We start from the raw sequence: 24,478 nt of genomic DNA on the forward strand, positions 1-24,478 counted from the left end.
TACCCTCCTCATCCTGTATAAAGGTGACCTTGCCTACTGGTTCTGCTCAACTGTTTGCTATCTATGATACTGCCAATGCAAAGCAGCCTATTCATCACCCACGTGGGGTTTGATGACTCCCTTCTACAATGGTTCCCTCAGACCTCACGGAAAGACACCAGCGTGTCCGTATGCACACCAACAGATGCCAACACCATCCAGTGAACTGCAGGGTCCTGTAATCCCCAGTCATCTTCAAGCTCTATGTGGCACCACAGGGGAACTCCTCAATGAGCGGGACATCAAGATCCACCATTATGGCAACAATCTCTTCCTAGAGGTCAACTGCGCCAATGACATCCATCAAGTTTAAACGTAGACTCTCCCTCTTTCATGCATGAATGACAAGCGCCTACCTGAAAATGAACACCACCATGATAGAACTCATTCTCCTTGAGGGTTTTACCAAGCTCGCTCAACTTCAGAAATTAGACTTGATGGCTTCTCTCCTCAGCTCACATCCTGCGTTAAGTCCCACAGCAGCATCATCATCATCAGCAGGGACCTTTCCTTCAAGAACCACATTGTGAACAAACCCCAGACAGCCTGGTACCAGCCATTTCTCCTTTAGAAATCAAGCCCTTCATGCCTGCCCCAGACCTCCAAACCATCGTCGAAGCCCTGCGGATTCCCACTTGCACGGGGCAATGCTTTCCTCACTGGTATACTGATGTCCTTCCTGGCCTTACTGAATGCTGTCCAGCATGCTGCAACCCTTCTCATCACAGGGCTAATGAAATGTAGCCCCATCACGGCAATCCTCGGAGAGATACACTGGGGACCGGTCCAAGCTTGCATCACCTACAAAATTGCCTGCATCACATATACATCTTTGAAAAACTAAGTTTTCTCTTCCATGGCTAAAAAACACACCATCTCTAGCGGCATCTGCCGCACAAGTCCCACCGTGGCCAAACTAGTGTGAAAGGCAAGGGCCTGCAACCTATGGCTCTTCAGACATTATCTTCCCTGACTTCCATGACCCCTCACCATTGCCTATGATGGCTAGGGCTGATGGGAGTTGTAGTCCAAAACACCTGTAGAGCCAAAGGTTGCATGTCACTGATCTAAGGCATGCAAGAAGGAAAGAGGTCAATAACAGCCGTTCTGCTAGGCACACCCACTCTGGATTAACATACCGACTGGCATCAAATTGGTCCAATTCCTCACTTCACAAAGGTACTAAAATTCTGCTCTTCAATTACTACTCTGTGGCCCATCAACCCCTTAACAGCACTTCTCCTCCGTCGTCCTCCCAGACTTTCTCTCTGTGGATTCTGCTCTTTGTACAGAGCTCCATTGCTTTTTACCTAGGTTTGCGCCACATAAGTCACATACATACAGTGTGCTCGTAGCAGCTATGTATAGAGTAGGAAACGATGCCCACACTGTGTATTCTTTGTAGTGGGAGAAGTGTGCATTGTGTATACTGTCTGTAAGGGGGCAGTGTGAGAACTCTCAGAAGCTGTGTTTGCATTGTGCGCAAGCAGTGTTCCCACTGTGTGTGCTCTACACGGTGGGTGCAAGGTACATACATGCCTGCCTGGAGCTGAGGGTCCGTCTTGTCCCGTAGAAGCCCGGTCTGCAGAGGCAGAGGTACCCGCCGAGGACGAAGCCCAAGCCCTCCTGAGCAATGCACTAAAAACAGGAAACAAAGACAAGAGTTCTCTCCACCATTCATTTTCACAGCTAGAAATGCAAGGAAATGATCAGAACTTGGGGGAGGGGGAGTGCCATGTGAAGGAATGGGAAACACTGCTAGCCCCTAGACAATGAGAACTCTCTCTCTCTCAAACACCAACCCCTACACCCCTTCTTTCCACTCCTGGGCTTGCCCATCTTGAGGTAACATTGCTAGGCGTTTAGGAGTGGGAGGGATCCAAATGGAAGGGGTTGGCTCCAAAATCCCTCTTGATAGTAATTGTGTTTAGCATCAACTATGCAAATGGGTGTGCTACTGGTGGCCTTTGAGGTGATGGGTCCTTGGTTGCTTCTGAGGGGTGTCCATGGCAGTCGACTGGATGCAAGGCTGGGATGCTGTGGCCTTAGTTGGTTGGTTGCCCATGAGTGGCTTATTCGGACAACAGCCAATCAGATCTCAGTGTTATGTTGTGTTAAGCCTTGTTAGTAAAGCGCAAGGCCGACAATGTTCGTGGCTTTGTGGCACTGAATGCCCATGTTTAAATCCCATCTCAAAAGAGACCTATAAGCCCTGGCTAGCAGTGAACCACAACGAGAGGACAACAGATGGCCGAGGAGGTGGAACCTGGCATACTGCCATGCTCTACTACATTTCCCCTGCCCACGCGCTACTCCTGTGTTGGGAGGAGGGTGGGGCTCCGTCTAGAACCCTCTCTTATTTGCCAACTCTCCATATTAAGTCATCAAAGCTAAGCTAACCTCGCCTTGGGCGCTTTTGGGATATTTCATTTGTTTATAGGGTCCTCTGGCCAATCTGAACTTTAGGGTGCATGCTTTTCGCGGTAACAGCAGCAAAATGGGATTATTATTTTTGTTTACGTTGAACTGGGGGCGGACCTCTCCACAGCAGAATCCCTTGGGAGCTGTACCAACTATATGCACTCCTCGGGCGCTGCTGTTGTGTACAATGCTTAAAGACTCGTGCAAACGCACTATGTTTCAAAAATACAATTTACATTTTGGCAGAGTACAGGGTCTCATTGCAATTTTATTTATTTATTGAGCATTACAGTACAAATCTGTACTTTTCACACAAAACATACAAACGATTTTACAATTCCTTAAAAGACCTTTGACAATTTATTTTCTGCAAAAAAACCCACAAACTAAAAATCGTCATCAACGTGAACAACATTCCATATTTCATATTAAATATTACAGATTACAAAGCATTCTAGAACAGAAAAACTCATACTATACATCATTACAATTCCACAAAGCTTGCCTTTAAAAACTCTAAAAGCCGAATCGATAAGGAAATTTCATATGTATTTAGGATCCTGATACACAGATCCTGTTTCGTTGGACTAAAGTTCATTGGTGTAATTTGACCCCTCGACATACATAAGGTGGGACATGGCAAAGTCTCTGAACCCTCAGCACTTTATTTTGTCTACCCAGAACTTCTTGGGTTGGCAGGAAGTTTAATTAGAGTCTCAACATTTGTGACCTAAAAAGCCTTGACGGGTGTTTTTTCAAATAAGGAGCAACGTTTTTGTAATTTTTGATTGTCCAGACAAAAGTGGTCACCAAAGCACTGATATTGCATTAAATTCTCTCTAGGTGAAATCCACACATGTCTGGAAAGTTTTTGTTTAACCAAATAAGCTGTTGCTCTCAGGTCTTCTATTGAGGCCCCTATCATTTGCAGTATCTTCAAACAGTCCGCCCCCCCCCCAATCCGTTAAGTCTTTGCACAAACCCTTTAACCAGAGTAAATTTAATCTCTCGTAAATTGAGGCAGCTGGGGGTGCCAGTATACTCGAAAAAAATCGGTAGCTTCCCCCAATCAATCATGGTCTGGATAGGAAGCTGCCCCAATTCGTATAGTGTCCCCACCAATGGTACTGATTGCGGGAGACGTAACACCCCTATCCAGATGATCGCCTCAAATTTTGACACGTCAATTAATACATTTCTGGTTTGTACTCCATAGGTTAATTTTGGTACAATTTGTTGTTTATACAGATTTAACACTGGGAGGAAAGAGAATCTACCAATTTTGAAGTCCAAATAGCGGAGCTGCGCTGTTGCCACCATAGACTTGGCCTTGAGGTCAATCAGTAAATCGGGCCCTCCCCCATTATCATAAACGAGAGACCCAAGATAGTTAAACTTATTTACCACTTCAAGGCTACAGCCCCTCAGCTTCCCAGAAAGTTCTGCATTGTTTACTTCCTTCCTTTAACACCAATACTTTGGATTTTACTGTATTTATTGACAAATCCACATTTTCCAGAAATTCTCCCACGTGTACAAGGCTCTTTGTAAGCCACTCTGTGTCAAATCGCAGATGACCATGTCATCTGCGTACAATAAATGCTGGATTTTAAACTCACCCAGCCTAGGGGGATGTGTGATTATCCGGCTCAAATTCTTCAAAATTCCTTTGATATAGAAACAAAAGAGGAAAGGCGCCAACACACACCCTTGGCGCAGACCCCTGTTTGTCTCTATCCACGGTGTATAGGATCCGTGGACATCTAATCTTACTTTAATCCTTGTGCCCATATGCAGAGCCTCCAAAATCCCCACCAGGGGAAGGGGACAGCCATTTTCTTGTAGACTTTTCCATAGCAAGGCCCTGTTTACATGGTGAAAAGCCTTGCTAATGTCCAAAAACGCCCACAACACAGGTCTACCTTGTACCTTTGCCTGGCATGAGAGTAGTCCCAATACAAAACTGTTTAGGGAGGATCCCATGCCCTGCTGGAACCCAGTCTGAAATGGGTCCAGGCACTTGGAGTCATGTGCCCAAATTTGGAGTTCCATTTTAGCAAAACTTTTATTTGAAACATCCAACAATGAGATGGGTCTGTAAAACAAGGGTGAGGATCTATCTCTGCTTTTAAAGATAAGAATTATAGTGGTCGCAGATCAGGTTTCAGGGAACTCCTTTTAAATCTGAATATTTGCAAACAATACTGACAATATTTTAGACCAAACAAATATGTTTGATTTAAGGGTCAAAGCGTTTGATTTCTTAGTCCTTTTTATCATAATCGCAATGTCTTCGATTTCCCACTTAAAAGCCCCCTTCCAGCTGGTCTGCGACCACACAGGGATCTCATTTCACACAGATTTCACATAAAGGTCACTAAAGTGTTTAAACCAAGCTTCCTCTAATATTGGCTGGGTTTGCAAAAAGCGATCTCTGCCTTCTGGCTTTATCAGTTGCCAAAATCTACTCGAGTTATTACCTGGGAGACATGCCAGCATTTATTTGGCATTGTTAATATACATTAAAAATTGCCTTCCCTTGACCCAATTCCTGTAATCTTGTTTTACCCTCCGAACCTTTTTAAGGCATCCTCTTGGGAGCGCCTTCTTCAATCTCCCTTCGCATCAGTTTTTTCCGGACCAGGATCTTCCCGTCAAAACCATGACTAACCCCCCCCCCCCCCCCACCTTTGACGCCCTTCTTTTCAGAACTTTTTCTGTAGAGAGGCTTCCCAAAACAGCTGGTATGGAAGGCGAAAACCCAGTGAACAGAGGAAACACAGCCCCTATGCACTCAACCCTGCAATCTCTGCGTCAAATGTCCTTGCCAATTTTGAAACCATTTAACCTTGTGATTTCTTGGATTTATTTCCACAACCAAATGCATATTCTCCTGCTTTTTTGGTGAAGCATAATTTAGCAGTGATAGGTGGTTGCATACATCCAGTTTTTTACCACCAGACTTCCACCCTTTAGGAGCAAATCTGAGGAGACAAAAATAAAATTGAGAGATCCCATACCTCCAACTCTTGCCGAATCCTCTTGCCCCTGTTCCGTGATTCCTTAGAGGTTTGGATTCTATTGGGTACCAAATACCAGGGATCATCCAGGCATTCTGCGTTAAAATCGCCCGCAACAATCACTGCTGCCCCCTCGTCAGGTAATTCACCCAAGAATGTAAAGGATAAGGCAGCAAGCACCTCTTCCAATTGCTTTTTTATCAGGGTTTAGGTAAACATTTACAAGGAGGCATTCCAGCAGGGCCACCAGCATGTCACTCCTATCCACTTCAATTCTACGGAGGGATAGGCCGTGGCTCTTTTTAATTGATGTCAGCAACCCCCCCATAAGGCCTTCCTCTCTCGCCCGAAGAGCTTTGATGTATACTAAATGGTGACAAGCTGAGAACTAAGATGCCGTATGCAAGCCGAGTGGTTGCCTTGCCCCCTGTACAGCCAAGGCTGAGAGCTGATGGGGAAGAGTTCTCTGGGACTTGTTCCAGAAGTCAATACCCCACCCACCTCCAAGGTAGTGACGCACTTACAAGTAGAGCGAGGCACACACTCACAGCTGGGATGCACCGACCATGGCTGCACCCCTGCGAGCTCGAAGGAACATTAAAATGGCAGCGATGCACTTCTAGTAAGTGCCATACACTACCCAGGAGCTGTTAGACACCCCCATAGCTAAACAACCTTCTCCAGGGTCTGTACTACACCCCGATAGTTGAAAGGCACTCTCCAAAGTCAGCAATGCACCCCGCTCCCAAGGCCTGCGTTATACACACCCTGCCTCATAAGCTCTATGTACTGTAAGACACTGTCCAAGGGAAGGGATGCCCCATGGGTGCAAGACACTCTCCAGGAGCTGTGATAGACCCATGGCTGCAAGACACTCTCTAGGAGCGTTGATGCCCCCCCCCCAACAGCTTCAAGACACTCTCTAGGAGCGGTGATGCCCCCCCCCATAGCTGCAAGACACTATCTAGGAGCAGTGATGCCCCCATGGCTGCAAGACACTGCCCATGCTACTAGACTCTATAGGAGCAGTGATAGCCCCATGGCTGCAAGACACTCTCTAGGAGCTGTGATAGCCCCAATGCTACAAGACCCTCTCTAGGAGCTGTGATGCCCCCATGGCTGCAAGACGCTCTGTAGGAGCGGTGATGCCCCCATGGCTGCAAGACACTCTCTAGGAGCAGTAATGCACCCATGGCTACAAGACACTCTATAGGAGCGGTGATAGCCCCATGGCTGCAAGACACTCTCTAGGAGCTGTGATAGCCCCATGGCTACAAGACACTCTCTAGGAGCTGTGATGCTCCCATGGCTGCAAGATGCACCCCGTACCCCCATAGCTGCAAGACATTCTCTAGGAGCGGTGATACCTCTCCCCCCATAGCTGCAAGTCACTCCCTAGGAGCGGTGATGCCCCCATGGCTGCAAGACACTCTCTAGGAGCGTTGATAACCCTCCCCCATAGCTGCAGGTCACTCTCTAGGAGCAGTGATGCACCCATGGCTGCAAGACACTCTCTAGGAGCGGTGCTACCCCACTGCCGCAAGTCACTCCCTAGGAGCTGTGATGCCCCCATGGCTGCAAGACACTCTCTAGGAGCGGTGATACCCCTCCCCCATAGCCACACGTCCCTCCCTAGGAGCTGTGATGCCCCCATGGCTGCAAGACACTCTCTAGCCTCCCCCATGGCTGCAAGACACTCTATAGGAGTGGTAATAGCCCTATAGCTGCAAGATACTCTCTGGGAGCTGTGATAGCCCCATGGCTGCAAGACACCCTCTAGGAGCGGTGAGACACCCCCATGGCTGCAAGACTCTCTAGGAGTGGTGATACACCCCCATAGCTTCAAGACACTCTCTATGAGCAGTGATATCCCCATGTCTGCAAGACGCTCTATGGGAGCAGTGATTGTGTGGAGTTCGACCATCCGCATGGGGAGTGTGCTTGCCTGGGCTTTTTGGAAATGTTGTAATGAAATCGAATGCTGGGAGAACAACCTCCGGAAAATGTGTGGGGCTCCATTTTTTCCTATGCTCGCCGCACAACAAACACAAAGTCATGTGTACTCTGGGTGGACACAGCCTACAGGCGCAGTCCTCCTGTCATGTTGAGCTGGAATGTGACAGCCACAGGTACATCAAAGCATCTCAAGAAGGGGGAAGGCAAAACCTTCCTCCTGTCATGGGCAGCCTCATTAACTGACAAAGGCTCCATGGATCCGCCCTACCCTTTGTCCGCCCTGCTGGTTGCAGCGCATACTGATGAGAAGTTAATTGATGCAGGTCTGGGACAACTGTTTACAGTGGTCATCCCCGAAGGGGGACCCCATTCAGGAAGGTACGAGTATGTGGTTTGGCGGCGACCATAAGTCTGGTCTGACTGCCGCTTCAAGGGAGACCTGTGTCAGGAAAGGAAGAAGGCGATGGATATGGCAGGGGAAATGTGCACAAAATACACAGTAAACAACCTTGAATATAACAACGTGCATTCAATACCCAAGACTCGTCTATACCACTATATGAAAAGGAATGTAGGGTAAGCACTTAGAACCTCCTTATGACTGAAAGGAAAGTCGGCAAACTCCTTACCCACTATGCTATTACAGATACTGACAGCGTTAAGCCCACGTAGAGGGCAAGCAGGGACAGAATCTGTAAGCTGACACTCTAGACGGTACTGAATAAAGAATTTGGAAACAGTACTCACAAGGACCGGAATGACCACATGAATGCCAGTACTCACGAAGACCGAAAAGACCACTTAGATGTCCGTATTCACGAGGACCGGAAAGACCACTCAAAAGTCAGTACTAACCCACAACCCTGTAAATCAAACAAGAACCCAGAAGGCAGTAAAGGCAAAGAGTGAGGATGACTAAATACCTAAGCCCAAGTCAAGAGGCAAGAAGGAATAGTACAGTGTGGAAAACAAAAGATAATCACACAGGAGCTAGTTATAACAGCTTCACACACCTAATAATAAATAGGAAATACATGTAAAAGTGTAAAGGAAAACATGGCATGGATCCCAATAGAAGGCAAGGATCAGGAGCAGTGATACCAAAAGGGAAACCTTCCCACCCATCCAAGGTGAAAAGGCAGGAAACTAAACCTGTAAAGGAAAGATTAATGCAACAAGTCTTTCAGTAGCAAAAGACAATTTCTAGGAAACAGTGAACACAGGCAATTGGGCTACAGCAAAAGGAAAGCTCAGAGAAAGGCTGCCTGCAGACAGAGAAAGGGAGAAAGGGATTTCCAAAAGGCAGAAATCAATTAGGCATACAAATTCGAATTCCAGGACAAGGAACAAGAAACACTAACTAGAAACTGGGCACAAAAACTAGGAACCAGGAACAAGGGACCAGTCAAGACAGGAACGCTGCAACAATGACCAGCGCTGGACTGAAGCAGACTGAGGCTTTTAAAGCTGCTTAACGAGCACACCCCTCAGGCGTGTCGCCTGCTGCACCTGCAGCCACAGGTGTTGCCTATCCTCCACCCAGCCTTGTCCTGCAAGGGAGGAGGTGAGACAGTGAGCCAGGCATTCTGGGAAGCATAGTCATTTGATTAGAGTAGCAGTAGCATGCTGGCTGCCAAAAACCTGGAATGGATCCGGAAGGGAAGTAATTTGGGAAATAAGGTTTTAGCGCTCCCAATTCATCAGGACACTGTAGCATAAGGTTCGGAGGAAATGTCCAGTAGGGAAGAAACCCCAAAACATGCCCCCAAGTGGCGGGAGCGAAGGGAGCGAGCCGTGACACTATACCCCCTTCCACGGCCGACTCCAGGCGGCCGTTACTCGCACAAAACATCTTCTTTCCATGACAGGAGCGCTTTGTCTTCAGAAGTGGCACTGACGGAAACGATGACCCACGGGCAGAAGCAGAAGGACTGGAATGAATAGAATCAGGCCGCAGTCTATAAGAGCCATAGGTGGGTTTTCGGTGAGGAAGAGACTCATGGGTCGAAGAAAGGCATGAAGGACTTGCAGGACCCGAAGCAGAGTTGGAAGGTCCAGGAAGCTTAGTCACTGGAAGAGGATATGCATACATCCTTGAAGAGAGAGGCAGGCTGGTGCTACATGCCTTAGACAACGGTAGAAGTTCTGTTAGCCTCACTGCCGAGAGTGGACACAAAGGAGGTGAGGAAACAGCAGGTTTCAGGAAATGTTTATGTTCGGAAGAGGAAGGTGGCGGCTGAGGTAGAGGTTCGGATACTCTGTCATCCATCTGGGTAAAGGTTTGTGGTTGAAAGTGACAAAGATTCGCCTGCATAAGTTCCTTGCCTTGGAGGTCTGAAGATCCAATGGGTTGTACGAGGCTGGCACTCCCATTGACAGTCATGTAGCCAGTCAAGTAGCCACCTTTTTGCACGTGGGATACAACCGCAGGAACGTTTGGCATACTGATAGGAGTGTTAGACACAGTACTCGGAACAACAGGCATACTAGCAGCGGGAGCAAAAACAGGCACATCTTGAACTGCAGCAGACATTCCCCTCCTTTGGCTACTAGCACCCAACTGGCGCTGCAGCTGGAGGGCCGTGCCCGTCCCTTCCCTCAGGCTCATGTGGGATCCGGCAACAAAAGGATTGTCAAGCAGTTGATCCAAACCGGACTCCAAACGCGGACCGTCCAGCCCGCTATCCTGGTCGGCTACTCGTTCGGTGACTGGGCCGTGGTGGATGGCATCCGTTTCTCTCTCGTAATACTCCAGGCAAGTCCAGCGGCCTCGCATGTAAGGCCCTCCCGAGTCGTGAGCCGGCTTGATGTTTCTGAAGAGAGAGCTGGCAGAAGTCTCAGGCTCAGATGTTGCATATTCGGGAGGCGCTGATGCTACAGTCAAGTAGTTGGGAGAATTGTTTTGTGTACAAGGCAGACATTCTGGTGATCCCCCTGAAGCATAAGAAGGGCAAGATGGACGTTCATCAGTAAATGGTTGGGATTCAGGAGGAATCTCTGGAGCAGAGGAATATGCAGCAGGATCTGACAGTGTAGACAGGTACACCTCCGATATTGGCAGCGAGGCTGAGCAGGATACAGGTCTCTCATGAACTGAAGCCAAACTAGCAGTAGGCTCTGGGACCGAAGACATGCACTTAGAATGTACTACCGGAGGCTCCATGGCTGAAGGATAATCTGCTGGATGAGTCACTGTAGCCGAAGACAAACATGCCAGAGGAAATTCTGAGGCTGAGGGCATGCAAGCTGGAGCCGTCTTGTTAGCTGAAGACAAACTTGTCAAGGTCTTTGGCTCTGACTGCGTACATGGTGAAGGCTCTTGAGTGACTGGCAGACATAGCACTCCTTTATTGATCGAAGATACGTGTGCCAACGATGACTGCAGAGCTGTGGACAGGATTATTGAAGAGTCAATGGTAGTAGGAGGACAGTCTGAAGTCCCAGAAGTCGACAGACACACTTGTGGTTCAGGAACGGAAAGCCCCTTTAAGGCAGTTGACCCCTTGGCACCAGTAACCAAAGTCTGAGCTGTACCCCTGCCGTCCCTCTCCTTAGTGGATGACACAGAGTCTCTTCCTTTGTAGAAGTCAAAATCAACCAGAGGAATCACCATAGTAAAGTCTCTGTTAATCAGGATTTCGTCAATTGACCATTCCTCTGTCTTAGCTTCTGAAAGTGGCTGATTAACAATCAACAGTTCAGGGATCGCCTGCCGGGTTTTTGGTTCAGTAATCTGTGGAATGAGTCCATCAAAACATGAATTCTGCACTGTCTTTGACTGCTCGTAGTGACCGAAATTGGCAGAAGGAAGAGCGAACACAGAGGTAGCATCGTTTTCCACATCAGCTTGAATGTCTACTTCAGTCTCAGCAGCTAGATCAAGGGCAGAACCTAAGCCTACAGTTGTGACTGATTCTGTGTATGCCACCATTGTGGATTGTGTTTGGAAATCAGAAGCATGTATGTGTTCAAGCTCAGAGTTATGACAAACTGCTACACAGGAAGCTTCAGGTAAAGGAGTGGCTTGTGAATCTTCAGCTAACAGCAATTCCTGACAAACGGTAGGACAGTTGTCAGAACCTGTGCCCTGAATAAGCGCTGTGCTTGAAAAAAAACTTTCACTCCCAATAGATCTTACATATTGACAAGTATCATGATTTACAAAGGTCTCCGCACTCAGGGACTGAACAGTATTCACCTCATCAACGGATAAAGTTGGAGGTGTATTCAGAAAAGACTGTAACATCTTATTCTCCTCTTTTAAGGAAATGTATTCTTGTTTTAACTCCTCAAATTCTGCTTTTAGCATGTCCCGCGTTAACTGTACATCCCTATCAGTAGGCACAGGGGAAGGCATGGTGGCATCAGGGCTGGATCCTGCCCTAGCCATCTGGAAGTGCATTGATTGTATATTGTCATCTACTGCTTGCAGGTCTTGTGATCTATACTCTCTCTTACCAACGTGGTCTGTGTTTCTTTTAAGCAGACTATTGGCATCAGACCCCTTGGCATTAGTAACCACAGTAAGAATCTGTGCAGAGGAGTAAGCTGTAGACTGAGGGCAGAAAACAGAAGATATGCAAGGAACCCCTCCATTCTTCATGCTTGAATCATGAAACTGTTCAATCTGAGGTAAAGCACAACCGGAGTCATGGGGTTCAATAACAGAGGTACTTGTGTGTATAAATTCTAGCAGTGTGTTGTTTTCCACTGCTAAGGCTTGTGCGGACATAGACTCTGGATCAAAATTAAAGACAGAGCTAGGATCAGGCAATGTACGATGGGCCACCCAGTGGGAAAAATACTGTGCACGTAAATACCCATTCGTGTCAAGGAGTTCATTTAAGTCAGGAGCAGAGATTCGATTTTCACGGGTAAATGTAAGGGAGGCTTTCTGTATAAACTTGTTAGAGGCCTTGCTGCCTTTCCTTCGTAATCTGGCCATGTTCAAAAGGGAACAACGGCTGGTCATTCTGTCAGGAAAGGAAGAAGGCGATGGATATGGCAGGGGAAATGTGCACAAAATACACAGTAAACAACCTTGAATATAACAACGTGCATTCAATACCCAAGACTCGTGTATACCACTATATGAAAAGGAATGTAGGGTAAGCACTTAGAACCTCCTTATGACTGAAAGGAAAGTCGGCAAACTCCTTACCCACTATGCTATTACAGATACTGACAGCGCTAAGCCCACGTAGAGGGCAAGCAGGGACAGAATCTGTAAGCTGACACTCTAGACGGTACTGAATAAAGAATTTGGAAACAGTACTCACAAGGACCGGAATGACCACATGAATGCCAGTACTCACGAGGACCGGAAAGACCACTCAAAAGTCAGTACTAACCCACAACCCTGTAAATCAAACAAGAACCCAGAAGGCAGTAAAGGAAAAGAGTGAGGATGACTAAATACCTAAGCCCAAGTCAAGAGGCAAGAAGGAATAGTACAGTGTGGAAAACAAAAGATAATCGCACAGGAGCTAGTTATAACAGCTTCCCACACCTAATAATAAATAGGAAATAAATGTAAAAGTGTAAAGGAAAACATGGCATGGATCCCAATAGAAGGCAAGGATCAGGAGCAGTGATACCAAAAGGGAAACCTTCCCACCCATCCAAGGTGAAAAGGCAGGAAACTAAACCTGTAAAGGAAAGATTAATGCAACAAGTCTTTCAGTAGCAAAGGACAATTTCTAGGAAACAGTGAACACAGGCAATTGGGCTACAGCAAAAGGAAAGCTCAGAGAAAGGCTGCCTGCAGACAGAGAAAGGGAGAAAGGGATTTCCAAAAGGCAGAAATCAATTAGGCATACAAATTCGAATTCCAGGACAAGGAACAAGAAACACTAACTAGAAACTGGGCACAAAAACTAGGAACCAGGAACAAGGGACCAGTCAAGACAGGAACGCTGCAACAATGACCAGCGCTGGACTGAAGCAGACTGAGGCTTTTAAAGCTGCTTAACGAGCACACCCCTCAGGCGTGTCGCCTGCTGCACCTGCAGCCACAGGTGTTGCCTATTCTCCACCCAGCCTTGTCCTGCAAGGGAGGAGGTGGGGCAGTGAGCCAGGCATTCTGGGAAGCATAGTCATTTGATTAGAGTAGCAGTAGCATGCTGGCTGCCAAAAACCTGGAATGGATCCGGAAGGGAAGTAATTTGGGAAACAAGGTTTTAGCGCTCCCAATTCATCAGGACACTGTAGCATAAGGTTCGGAGGAAATGTCCAGTAGGGAAGAAACCCCAAAACATGCCCCCAAGTGGCGGGAACGGGAGCGAAGGGAGCGAGCCGTGACAACCTGCTGCTTTTAATCAGTAACCACAGAGAGCTCAATTAACCAGAGAGACACTTATATCCACAACAGACAGGAAGATGGGTGGGGCTTAGTAGTACATGTTGTCACCCCTTTACCTTTCCTGTTGCAAAGCAATCTGGTGAATGACCTCATGCATGACAGGAGATTGTTAGTGGGGACCCAATATTGGTTCATTAAGGTAGGCTTAGCCTACACCAATCACTGGGGCCCATTTGCCTTTCAAAGAGGGTTGAGACCCTCTTTTGGCAGATCATCCGACGACTTTGAAAGGCGTCGGAAGGACTCATTCGGACCCTGGCTGAAGGTACACTCTGCCTTACAGCTTCTGCCAGTGAAGGAAGGCCAGGATTTCCAAGAGGGAAGCAAGACCCCTCCCTATTACATGACCCAGGGAATAGAGGGAGATACTGGACTCAGAGGACCCATTCAGCAGCTCCAGAACTGGTACCCAGCTATCACACATCGTGCCCTGCTAGGTTATGCCAGCAAGCTTCCTAGGTATGAAGTGCCAGAGAGTCTCTGCACAAATGACAAGGCTGTTGCCTGCAAACACTCTCCTGAGCTTTGGGCCATCCGCCTTAAAGGACGACACGAGCCCTGCGAAGAAGCTAGGAGGAGTGCCACAACAAGTACCAACTAGCTTCAATCATTTAAGGACATTTTTTAGACAGCAGAGCCCACGAACCGCGACCGGCTGCACCACTGACTGTTGTCATGCTGCAGTCACTGAAGCTGTCCGATACACCTCAACCAGCGTTCCAGATCCGCCAACCAGCACAGAGACAGCTATTCTTGACCCTGAGCTACCGCATAGGCCCGCCTGCAGCCATCTGTCCAGCCTCGCTTGCCGAACTGCCTGCCAGCCAATTCCCACAGCTGTCTCCTGTCTCGAACTCTGTCGCAGGAGCTGCAAAGCATCCTGGAACCGACTCAACTCAATATAATCCCAAACACCAGGTACATTGTGGTTCTGTCCCGCTGGTCCTTCTACAAAGGCCCCTAGTGACATTTACGACCCCTTGCTCCCTTGGTGCTGAAAACAAATAACCTTGATCAGTGAGATTAATTACTTTACCGGCTACTCTCCTGTCAGTATCCAGAGTGCATCCCTTTTCTTCGTGAAACTGTCTGTCTTCTGTGTTCCTTTAGAGGGTGGATTGTATTTTTGTAGTGTGCTAGAACTGTCTGTTGTAATGATAAAATTCGATATTTGTATACAACCTTGACTGGACAGTCCCTTTTATCATTGGGTAATAATTGTAGTTTCGCTGTGTTGCAACTAACTAACGATCCACCACCTTGCAGAGATAAGCCTGCCGTTATGTCCACATTACCAAAATTGGACAATGAGGTTAATAATTGTCTTATGTTTGCAATCTGTTTGGATCCCTTTTGGTGTACTAGAGGTGTGCGGCTGATTGATGGCTTAGAAACTGATATTCATCCCAGGTCCACTGGTGCCCCAGAGGTTGATTCGTCACAGTGATAGCCCCATAGCTGTAAGACACTATCGGCAGTGATATACTCCCCCATAGTTTCAAGACACTCTCTAGGAGCATCGATAGACAGACCCCACCCCCACCCCCATGGCTGCAAGACACTCTCTAGCAGCAAAGATAGCCCCCCCGTAGCTACAAGAACGTCTCTAGCAGCAGTGATAGACCCACAATAGCTTGAAGACCCCATCTATGAGCAGTGATGGACCCCCATAGCTGCAAGACACTCTAGCAGCACTGCTAGACCCCCCATAGTTGCACGACTCTCTCTAGTAGCAACAGTGATCGACATCCCCCACAGCTTCCAGACACTCTCTAGGAGCAGTGATAGATCCCCCATAGCTGCAAGACACTAGCAGCAGTGATAGACAGCCCACAGCATTAGGACACTCTAGCAGCAGTGAGAGACCTCCCATGTCTTCAAGACACACTCTAGGAGCAGCAATAGACCCCCTTAGCTTCAAAGCACTCACTAGCAGCAGTAATAGAAAGCCCACAGCTTCAAGACACTCTCGCAGCAGAGATAGAGCCCCCATAGCTGCAAGACACTCTAGCAGCAGTGATAGAAAGCCCACAGCTTCAAGACACTCTCTAGCAGCAGTGATAGATCCCCCATAGCTGCAACACTCTAGCAGCAGTGATAGAAAGCCCACAGCTTCAAGACACTCTCTAGAAGCAGTGATAGACCATCAATAGCTTGAAGACCCTATCTATGAGCAGTGATGAACCCCCAGAGCTGCAAGACACTCTTGCAGGAGTGATAGATCCTCCATTGCTGCAAGACACTCTCTAGCTGCAGTGATAGACAGCCCACAACTTCGACACTCTTTAGCAGCAGTGATAGATCCCCCCATAGCTGCAGCACTCTAGCAGCAGTGATAGATAGCCAACAGCTTCAAGACACTCTCTAGCAGCAGTGATAGACAGCCCACAGCTTCAAGACACTCTTTAGCAGCAGTGATAGATCCCCCCATAGCTGCAACACTCTAGCAACAGTGATAGATAGCCCACAGCTTCAAGACACTCTACCCCATAGCTGCAAGACACTCTAGCAGCAGTGATAGAAAGCCCACAGCTTACAGACACTCTCTAGCAGCAGTGATAGATCCCCATAGCTGCAAGACACTCTAGCAGCAGTGACAGAAAGTCCACAGCTTACAGACACTCTCTAGCAGCAGTGATAGATCCCCATAGCTGCAAGACATTCTAGCAGCAGTGATAGAAAGCCCACAGTTTACAGACACTCTCTAGCAGCAGTGATAGATCCCCATAGCTGCAAGACACTCTAGCAGCAGTGATAGAAAGCCCACAGCTTCCAGACACTCTCTAGCAGCAGTGATAGATCCCCCATAGTTGCAAGACACTCTAGCAGCAGTGATAGAAAGCCCACAGCTTCCAGACACTCTCTAGCAGCAGTGATAGATCCCCCATAGCTGCAAGACACTCTAGCAGCAGTGATAGAAAGCCCACAGCTTCCAGACACTCTCTAGCAGCATTGATAGATCCCCCATAGCTGCAAGACACTCTAGCAGCAGTGATAGAAAGCCCACAGCTTCAAGACACTCTCTAGAAGCAGTGATAGACCATCAATAGTTTGAAGACCCTATCTATGAGCAGTGATGGACCCCCAGAGCTGCAAGACACTCTTGCAGCAGTGATAGATTCCCCCATAGCTGCAACTCTCTAGCAGCAGTGATAGATAGCCCACAGCTTCCAGACACTCTCTAGCAGCAGTGATAGATCCCCCATAACTGCAAGACACTCTCTGACAGCTGGGATAGACCCCCCTGGGAGCAGTAGAACACCCAGCAGCAGTGCTTTGACTGCGGTCCGAGAAACAAGGGGGATGGGGGACTCTAACTGCAAGAAGAAGGCCAATTGCACATTTTAAAGGAGATTTGTACTTGCATCTTTGACCAAAACAGGAAAGGCTTGTGACCAGGCCAACACGTCCAGCCACACAGTGTAGCGTGCTAGGCAGCTCCTGATACGCGCTCTAGTTCGCATAGATTAGCGCTGGACGTGCACAGAACCCGTAGGTCATTGTACTGGACTAGCAACATGTTTCAAACCTGGAAAGGATTCATGGGCCCCTTCAGAAGGGGACCTGGATACTCTTCCTAAATACCCTATTTAGAAATGGAAGCAGAACAGTGGATTTCATATCAGATATAGCGACTGGCAATGACGACACATTGTTGATGCTAAACCATGTTACAGCCTGAAAGGATGTATACGCCCACTTACAGGTAGATTTTGGTGTTTCCTTAGAGGAAGAATTTAGAAAGTGAGGATAACAGGGTGTTTTAAAAGCAGACATGGCAAGTGAGAATACTCCAGCCGTCACGCTCACTTAGCGGGGAGGTGGCGTTTGGGTTTCCAGATTCCGTGTATTTCATGCCTCTGCTTCTTTAGATTTGACAACACGAAACCACACAAATGAAAACAACACGCCCAGCAACAAAACCTCACAAAAACCTTTGGTGCAGTCAAATAAATAGGATAAATGAGAGATAAAATGTGCATCCTGTAACATATGTAATGATCGAAAAACATGCAATTATTCCTACATGCTTCTGCCTTGCAATTCATTCCTACCAATTTTAGAGTACAGCATTAAGCGTTAAGAAACAGCAGGACAATCCCCATTGCAACGCCCCTTTGACAAATTAAACCATCACGCTGCCCTGGCAGGTGGGGATTCATACACACGGGTTTAATACCCGCTTCCTGCTCGGGTCCAAGGAAAGGACAGGCCAATAACACATGTTTGGTTGCGATCCCTCAGGGTCCCCAGTGCTATCTATGCCTGTGATGGGATGAACGCTCAGTGCTCCAGATAAGATTTGGAAGGAGTCATCATTTACTCCCTATTTTTTAAAGTTGGTAGGAAAAGGATTTTTTTAAAAATGTAAGTCCAATTCCCAATAGGAGTATTTTATAAGCAGATAAATAACTGGAAAATGGAAATGTTTTTGTAATAATTATTTCTTTGCACCTAGTTATTGCTAGGATTCTCATCCCATATTTCCAGGAAGTTCTTTGGGGGAATTTAATCTTGCCTTCCTTTAATGTTACGGAATGGATTATGAACACCATCCCAGCAGATAAGGAGTGTATGGGGCACTTTTACTCCCTAAAAAAGGCAGATACTGCCAAAAAAGAAAAATGGGGAGTAAAAATACACCCAACAAAAAAAACCAGGATCAGACACGTAGAACCGTGTGCTCTTGCTTTCACCCGCACAGCTCCATGGATATGTTGGGACCATCAGTGCCATGGCACCACAGGAGGAAACTACTATTATTACTGCCCGATTGGAAGAAGTAAACATGCATCTTTTTACGTGCATGAAAAACCATTGTGTAACATGGCACAGTGTAGGGACAGCTATTTTTTAAGCAAGTTTATGTGCTCTCTATCATTTCCCAAGATCTGTATTCCTGTCACGCGTTTTATTTGTCCATTAAATTCTCTGCTCATGGAAAATGGTATAGCTAAAGGCAAAGCGATACCAAGATGCAAACCACCTCCTTTGGGGCGTGCAATAAAGCAAAACGCAGGGAACCTGGAAATAGCAGAAAATGTGAAATTTTTAAGAGATTCAGCAGGCATGCAAACCATCCATCGTATGGAATTCCGGGAGCTACAATTTTAGCCCAAATATGTTATCCCTACCGTGAGTCTAAGGGTCATAATCAAAGATGATTTTCCAACCCATAGCAAGCGTTTCCAAATCTTACAGTACACTCATTTGGGAAATCTGTGCTGCTGCCCACACCCTATCACAGCACCATATCAAATGTGGGGTACCACTTAAGTCTCATACCCTTAAGCCAAAGGAATTGCTGAAAGAGCACCTACCCAACTCATACGCTATCTCTCTGCCACTCAGTTCACTAAAATTATATTTTCCGCCTTTTGCTGATGTGCCTGCCATTGCCCGTTGCTTGGAAACCAAACCAGCAGGTAGCAGAAAGAATCAAGAACTTCAAGTTTTTAACCATCAAATGCGACTGGGTCTACATACCAGAACCTTTTTTTTTTATTCTATCAATTATTTGAGCATTTTCTTGACTATAATCCTCAAGAGCCTTAATGCAATGCAGTAGCTCTTTTGGACTCTACTCGAGAGGGGGGTATACTCTTATCCTCTGCATAAGTTATCACAAACACGTTTGTCTCCAAATATTGGTGGAAAGCACCCAGCTCCTCCTAAATTATGGGCTATGTTGTCCAAAATGCAGAGGTCAAATATAGCAGGGGCACCAAAACGCACGACTCTTTCAGCCCTTGTTCGGTGTCTATATGCTACGAACGCTCGTCATTTCTGCCCAAATGGATTCCGACCAACACCGGTGTCAGTGTAAAAGTTGAGCAACTCTGTAGGGACTTACTTTTGACCACAATTGAGCCTATTCACATTGCCAATGGTTGTGCTGACAGTGGCGACTGCTAGGTCAGGGCAGGGCGCAATGGCATCGCCCCTTGTGTTTTGCGCTAGCTGAAAATATGCAAGTTTAGTTTCAAATTCTAGACTTAGATCTTTCATCTAGAATGCTGTGCTGCTGTAAAAAGGAGGCCATCGGGGCAGTGATAGCAAGGGCGCAACCCACACCACATCATTTTCTTTATGTGCAGCAAGGAGATGGAGAGGTCGGCCATTTATAAACAGAATTTTGTTATTTACCCACACAGCACCCAATTTATAATAATTGGCGCGGACAAGGAGCTCAGGAGCACGTAACTTTATTCTACTCCATTACCACTCGCTCTCCAGTCACTGCCCTTCCTCCTCCCTTTTTTCTGCCCGCCCCACACCGCGTGCCCGCAGGCTCCCTTCCTTATCACGTGGTTCCCATCATAGCTTCACTTGCAACGTTACAACCTTCCCCTTTTATAAATATAATGCCACCTATCAGTCCATCTCCTCTATTAGTTTATGTGGTCTATTTATCGCTCTCTGAGGCCGGCCAGTGTCACTCACCTGGCCTCGGCCAGGACCCGGTTTCCTCGGGTAAGCAGCCAGTTCGTCACTCGAGGCCTCCCCATCACCTTCTTACAAGGCATCCCAGTAGTCAGGATCCGACTCCTCTCCTCGGGATCTCCTCAGGACGGTGCCTGGCATCCTTTTGAAGTGTGAGGAATTTCGAGTCACATTTCTTTTTTTCACCTTCTGCAGTGGCACCCCTTTATTTTGGTGATGGTCAGAAGGGCACTGCCAAACGCTGCTGCGTGCTTGTGTGTCTAAGGTTGTTGTACAACCACAATATCCCCTGGTATCAGGACACTCACGCATGCTCTCTGGGTTGCATCTGTACAGGGTTTCATGGCCTCCTTGGCCTGAGTATCCTGCTCACACATTTCCCGTTCACCCACATAGGCTTGTTGCGGCACCATGTTGTGAGGTAGCCGTGTTCAAATGTTGCGGCCAAACATGACCTCCGATGCCGCTTATCCATTGGTGCTCTGAGGGTGTTGCGGTAGTCTCGAAGTAGTTTGTACAGCATTTTCTCGACCGGCTGCCCTGTTAGATGGGCGATCTGAATATTTCGCTTGATGTTGCTCATGAAATGTTTCACTGTCCCTTTGGTCTGTTGCCACAATGGTGTGACCCTCCGATGCTTGCATCCCATGTATTCAGTAAACGTTTTGAAGTCTTGCCCCATTAAAAACAGTTTGATATGCACCTGTGTCAACTTGAAGTCAGCTCCCACCACTAAGTATGAAGGGCAGTGAATGTCATGTGTGGGACAACTGTTTACAGTTTGCAACCGCAGCAGGGAGACACCCTTTCAGAGGGAAGGAGTGTGTTATTTGATGGGGACAGAGAGTCTTTTCTCGCCACAAACTTCAAGGGAAACCTGCACTTTGATCAGGAACCACAGAGAGCTCACTTAACCAGAGAGACCTTTTGATCCACAACAGACATGAAGATGGGTGGGATTTAGTAGTATATGTTTTCCCCCTTATACCTTTCCTGTAGCAAAGCACTTTGGTTATGACGTCACTCAGAACAGAAGATTGTTGGTGGGGACCCAGGATTGGTTCATTAAGGTAGGTTTAGCCTACATAATTCACTGGGGCCCATTTGACTTTAAAAGAGGACTGAGCCCCTCTCTTAGCAAATCATCTAAAGACTTTGCAAGGAGTAACAAGAAGGACTCATACGGACCCTGGCTGAAGGTACAGTCTGCCTTACAGCTTCCACCAGTGAAGGAAGGCAAGGATTTCCAAGAGGGAAGCAAGATCCCTCCCCTAAACATCTCCTAGGAAACAGAGCGAGATACCATACTCAGAGGACCCGTCCAGTAGCTCCAGAACCGGTACTCAGCCAGCACACAGTGGGCCCTGCTAGGTTCTGCCAGCAAGCTTCCTAGGTGGGAAGTACCAGAGAGTCTCTGAACAAAGGACAAGGCAGTTGTCTGCAAACACTCTCCTCAGCTTTGGGGCTGTCCGAACTTAAAGGATGACACAAGCCCAACGAAGAAGCTAGGAGGAGTGCCACGACAAGCATCAATCAGCGTCTATCTTTTAAGGACATTTTCAAGACAGTCGAGCCCTCAAACTGCGACCAGCTGCACCATTGACTGTTGTCATGCTGAAATCTCTAAAGCCATCCAAGACGCCTTGGCCAGCGTTCCAGATCCGCCAACCAGCACAGAGAAAACGATTCTTGACGCTGAGCTGCCATTTAGGCCAGCCTGCAGCCGTCCGTCCAGCCTCGCTTGCCGAACTGCTTGATGCCTGATACTCGCAGCTGTCTCCCGTCTTGAACTCTTTCGCAGGAGCTGCAAGCGTCCTGGAACCGACTCGACCCTGTCGGACATCAAGATCATCCCAAGCACCAGGTACATTGTGGTTCTGTCCCCCTGGTACTTCTCTGAAGGCCCCTAGTGATATGTACGACCCCTTGCTCCCCTGGCGCTGAAACCAAATAACCTTCAACAATTATGACCGATTGCTTTACCTACTACCCTTCTGTTAGTATCTAGAGTGCATCCCTTTCCTTCGTGAAATTGTGTCCTCTGTGTTCCTTTACAGGGTGGGTTGTACTTTGTGGTGTGTTAGAACTGTCTGTTGTAATAATGATAAATTAGATATTTGTATACAACCTTGACTGGACAGACCCTTTCATCATTGGGTAATACTTGTATTTTCACTGTGTTGCAACTAACCAACGATCCACGAGCTTGCGTAGATAAGCTAGCTGTTCCGCCCACGTTACCAAAATTGGACAAGCAGGTTTATAATGTACTTGTGTTTCCAATCTGTTTGGATCCCTTCAGTGTACAAGAGGTGTGGGGCTGATTGATAGTTTAGAAACTGATATTCATCCCTTGGCCACTGGAGCCCCTGACGTTGATCTGTCACATTGATGGTCACCTGCGTTCTTAACACCCAAAGGTTGTTTCGTGTGTAAGGAGCTGGGCCACAAGAAAGGGGATCCTGCTTGCAAGGGCTTACCCAAGCAAGCCATAGTGAATGTTGGATGTGTGGAAGAGGCCATCATTAGTGTGGGCCTCTTAGAGGAGGACTTCCCACTAGTCCAGGGAGTGGGCGAATGTGGATTGGTTACAATGAATGGGAACAGTGCCGCGTCTTCAGAAGAGACCCCAGTTTCCAATAATACTCAACTCTATCTAGAACATGTGTAAATCAATGGACACAAAACTCCTGCAGACGGAGACACTGCGGCTAGCGTCACTGCTGTCACCCGGCAGTGGGTACTGCCAGGCTAGTATATTGATGGGCCGATTATAGCGACAGTGGGTTATACGGAAAGACTAAGTGCCCTGTGGCAATAGTAGAGTTCAGCTGGTGAGGTGTAAAGACCCAGCACTGTGTAGCGATGAAAGACTCCATCCCTGTCCCATGTCTGTTGAGTAATGATCTTCCTGATCCTGAAATAGTCACAGCGGCTACCCAATTGAGGTCCAAAGAGAATGCCAGATTGAATACTCTCAGAGTCTTACGGCTTGTAGTGCTTCCAGAGGGCTTGTTGGAAGAACAAGCATGGCCAGTAGCCCCTAGTCCAGGTCCACAGACTGCTGAGTCACCTACTCCTGCGTCAAAGGGGCCAGTAGCCACTGAGTACCCTACTTTGGTAGCAGGGAACTCGGTGACTTCAGAGTTGCCTGGCGCAGCACAGCAACCTGAGGATAAGGACCAGGTGAGCGCAGATCTGAAGAGCCTGCCCAAGCTGGATGAGTTTGCATCAGCTGGGGGCCCAGATCAGACTGACTTCTTCACAGCCCAGAAAGAGTGTCCCACTCTGGTGGGTCTGCGGAAGCAGGCAGAGGAGCAGGCTATGGGGGAGGCCCCTGGCTTGTTCAAAGTGTACTGGGAGGATGGACTTCTGTACAGTGATCCAAAAGACTCTTAGGGCGAGGGCACCAGGAGGTTGGTGATTCCCCAGTGCCACAGAAAGTACCTTTTGGATTTGACTCACCAAATTCTTTTAGCGGGTCACTTGAGAGTGACTAAGACATCGGACTGGTTGTCTGTGCAATTTTACTGGCCGCAGTTCAGCGTAAAGGTTAAGGAACTTGTCTGGTCCTACCCGACTTGTCAAGCTTCTGGCAAGTCAGGTCACAAAGGCCCCCTTAATTCCACTACCCATGGTTGGGTGGCCTTTTGAGAGAATAGGAATGGACATTGTGGGTCCTTTGGTTCCTCAAACCAGCGCAGGGAACAGATAAATCTTGGTGATGGTAGCTCCTGCCAAAAGGTACCCTGAGGCTGTCCTGAGGAGCATCAAAGCCCCTGTAGTTGCGAAGGCTCTTATTGGGATATTCTCCTGTGTTGGAGTTCCCAAGGAAGTCCGGTCTGACAGGGGATCACACTTCATATCAGCATATATGAAGGCTATGTGAGGAGAGTGTGGAGTCACCTACTGGTTCTCTACATCCTTCCATCTGCAAACAAATGGGCTTGTTGAGCGGTTCAACAAGACCCTGAAAGGCATGATAGGTGGCTTGGAGGAGCACCTGAGGAGAAAATGGGATATTATCCTGCCATGCCTTCTGTTCACCTACTGGGGGGTGCCACAGAGCGGAGTAGGGTTTGGCCCCTTTGAGCTTCTGTTTGGACACTCTGTACGAGTTCCCCTCAGTCTAGTGAAAGAGGGATGGGAAAGCAAACCCTCATCCCATACAGGAGATGTGGTGGACTATGTACTCGGCCTTCGCGCTAGAATCGCAAAGTACATGGAACAGTCGACA

At 47.7% G+C, this 24,478-nt stretch overlaps 1 protein-coding gene across 1 annotated transcript in view; it reads right to left on the bottom strand.

Moving 5' to 3' along the window:
• The window catches only part of GPR179 (G protein-coupled receptor 179), a 449,627-nt gene that overhangs the window by 103,733 nt on the left and 321,416 nt on the right, over positions 1-24,478 (bottom strand). The window contains exon 3 of the mRNA XM_069634662.1: positions 1,575-1,677. Coding sequence (XP_069490763.1) covers positions 1,575-1,677 — 103 coding nt within the window. The remainder of the gene's footprint in view (positions 1-1,574; positions 1,678-24,478) is intronic.

The sequence above is a fragment of the Ambystoma mexicanum genome, chromosome 13, assembly GCF_040938575.1.
Source record: "Ambystoma mexicanum isolate Mex_15411 chromosome 13, UKY_AmexF1_1, whole genome shotgun sequence".
NCBI classification, from domain to species: domain Eukaryota; kingdom Metazoa; phylum Chordata; class Amphibia; order Caudata; family Ambystomatidae; genus Ambystoma; species Ambystoma mexicanum.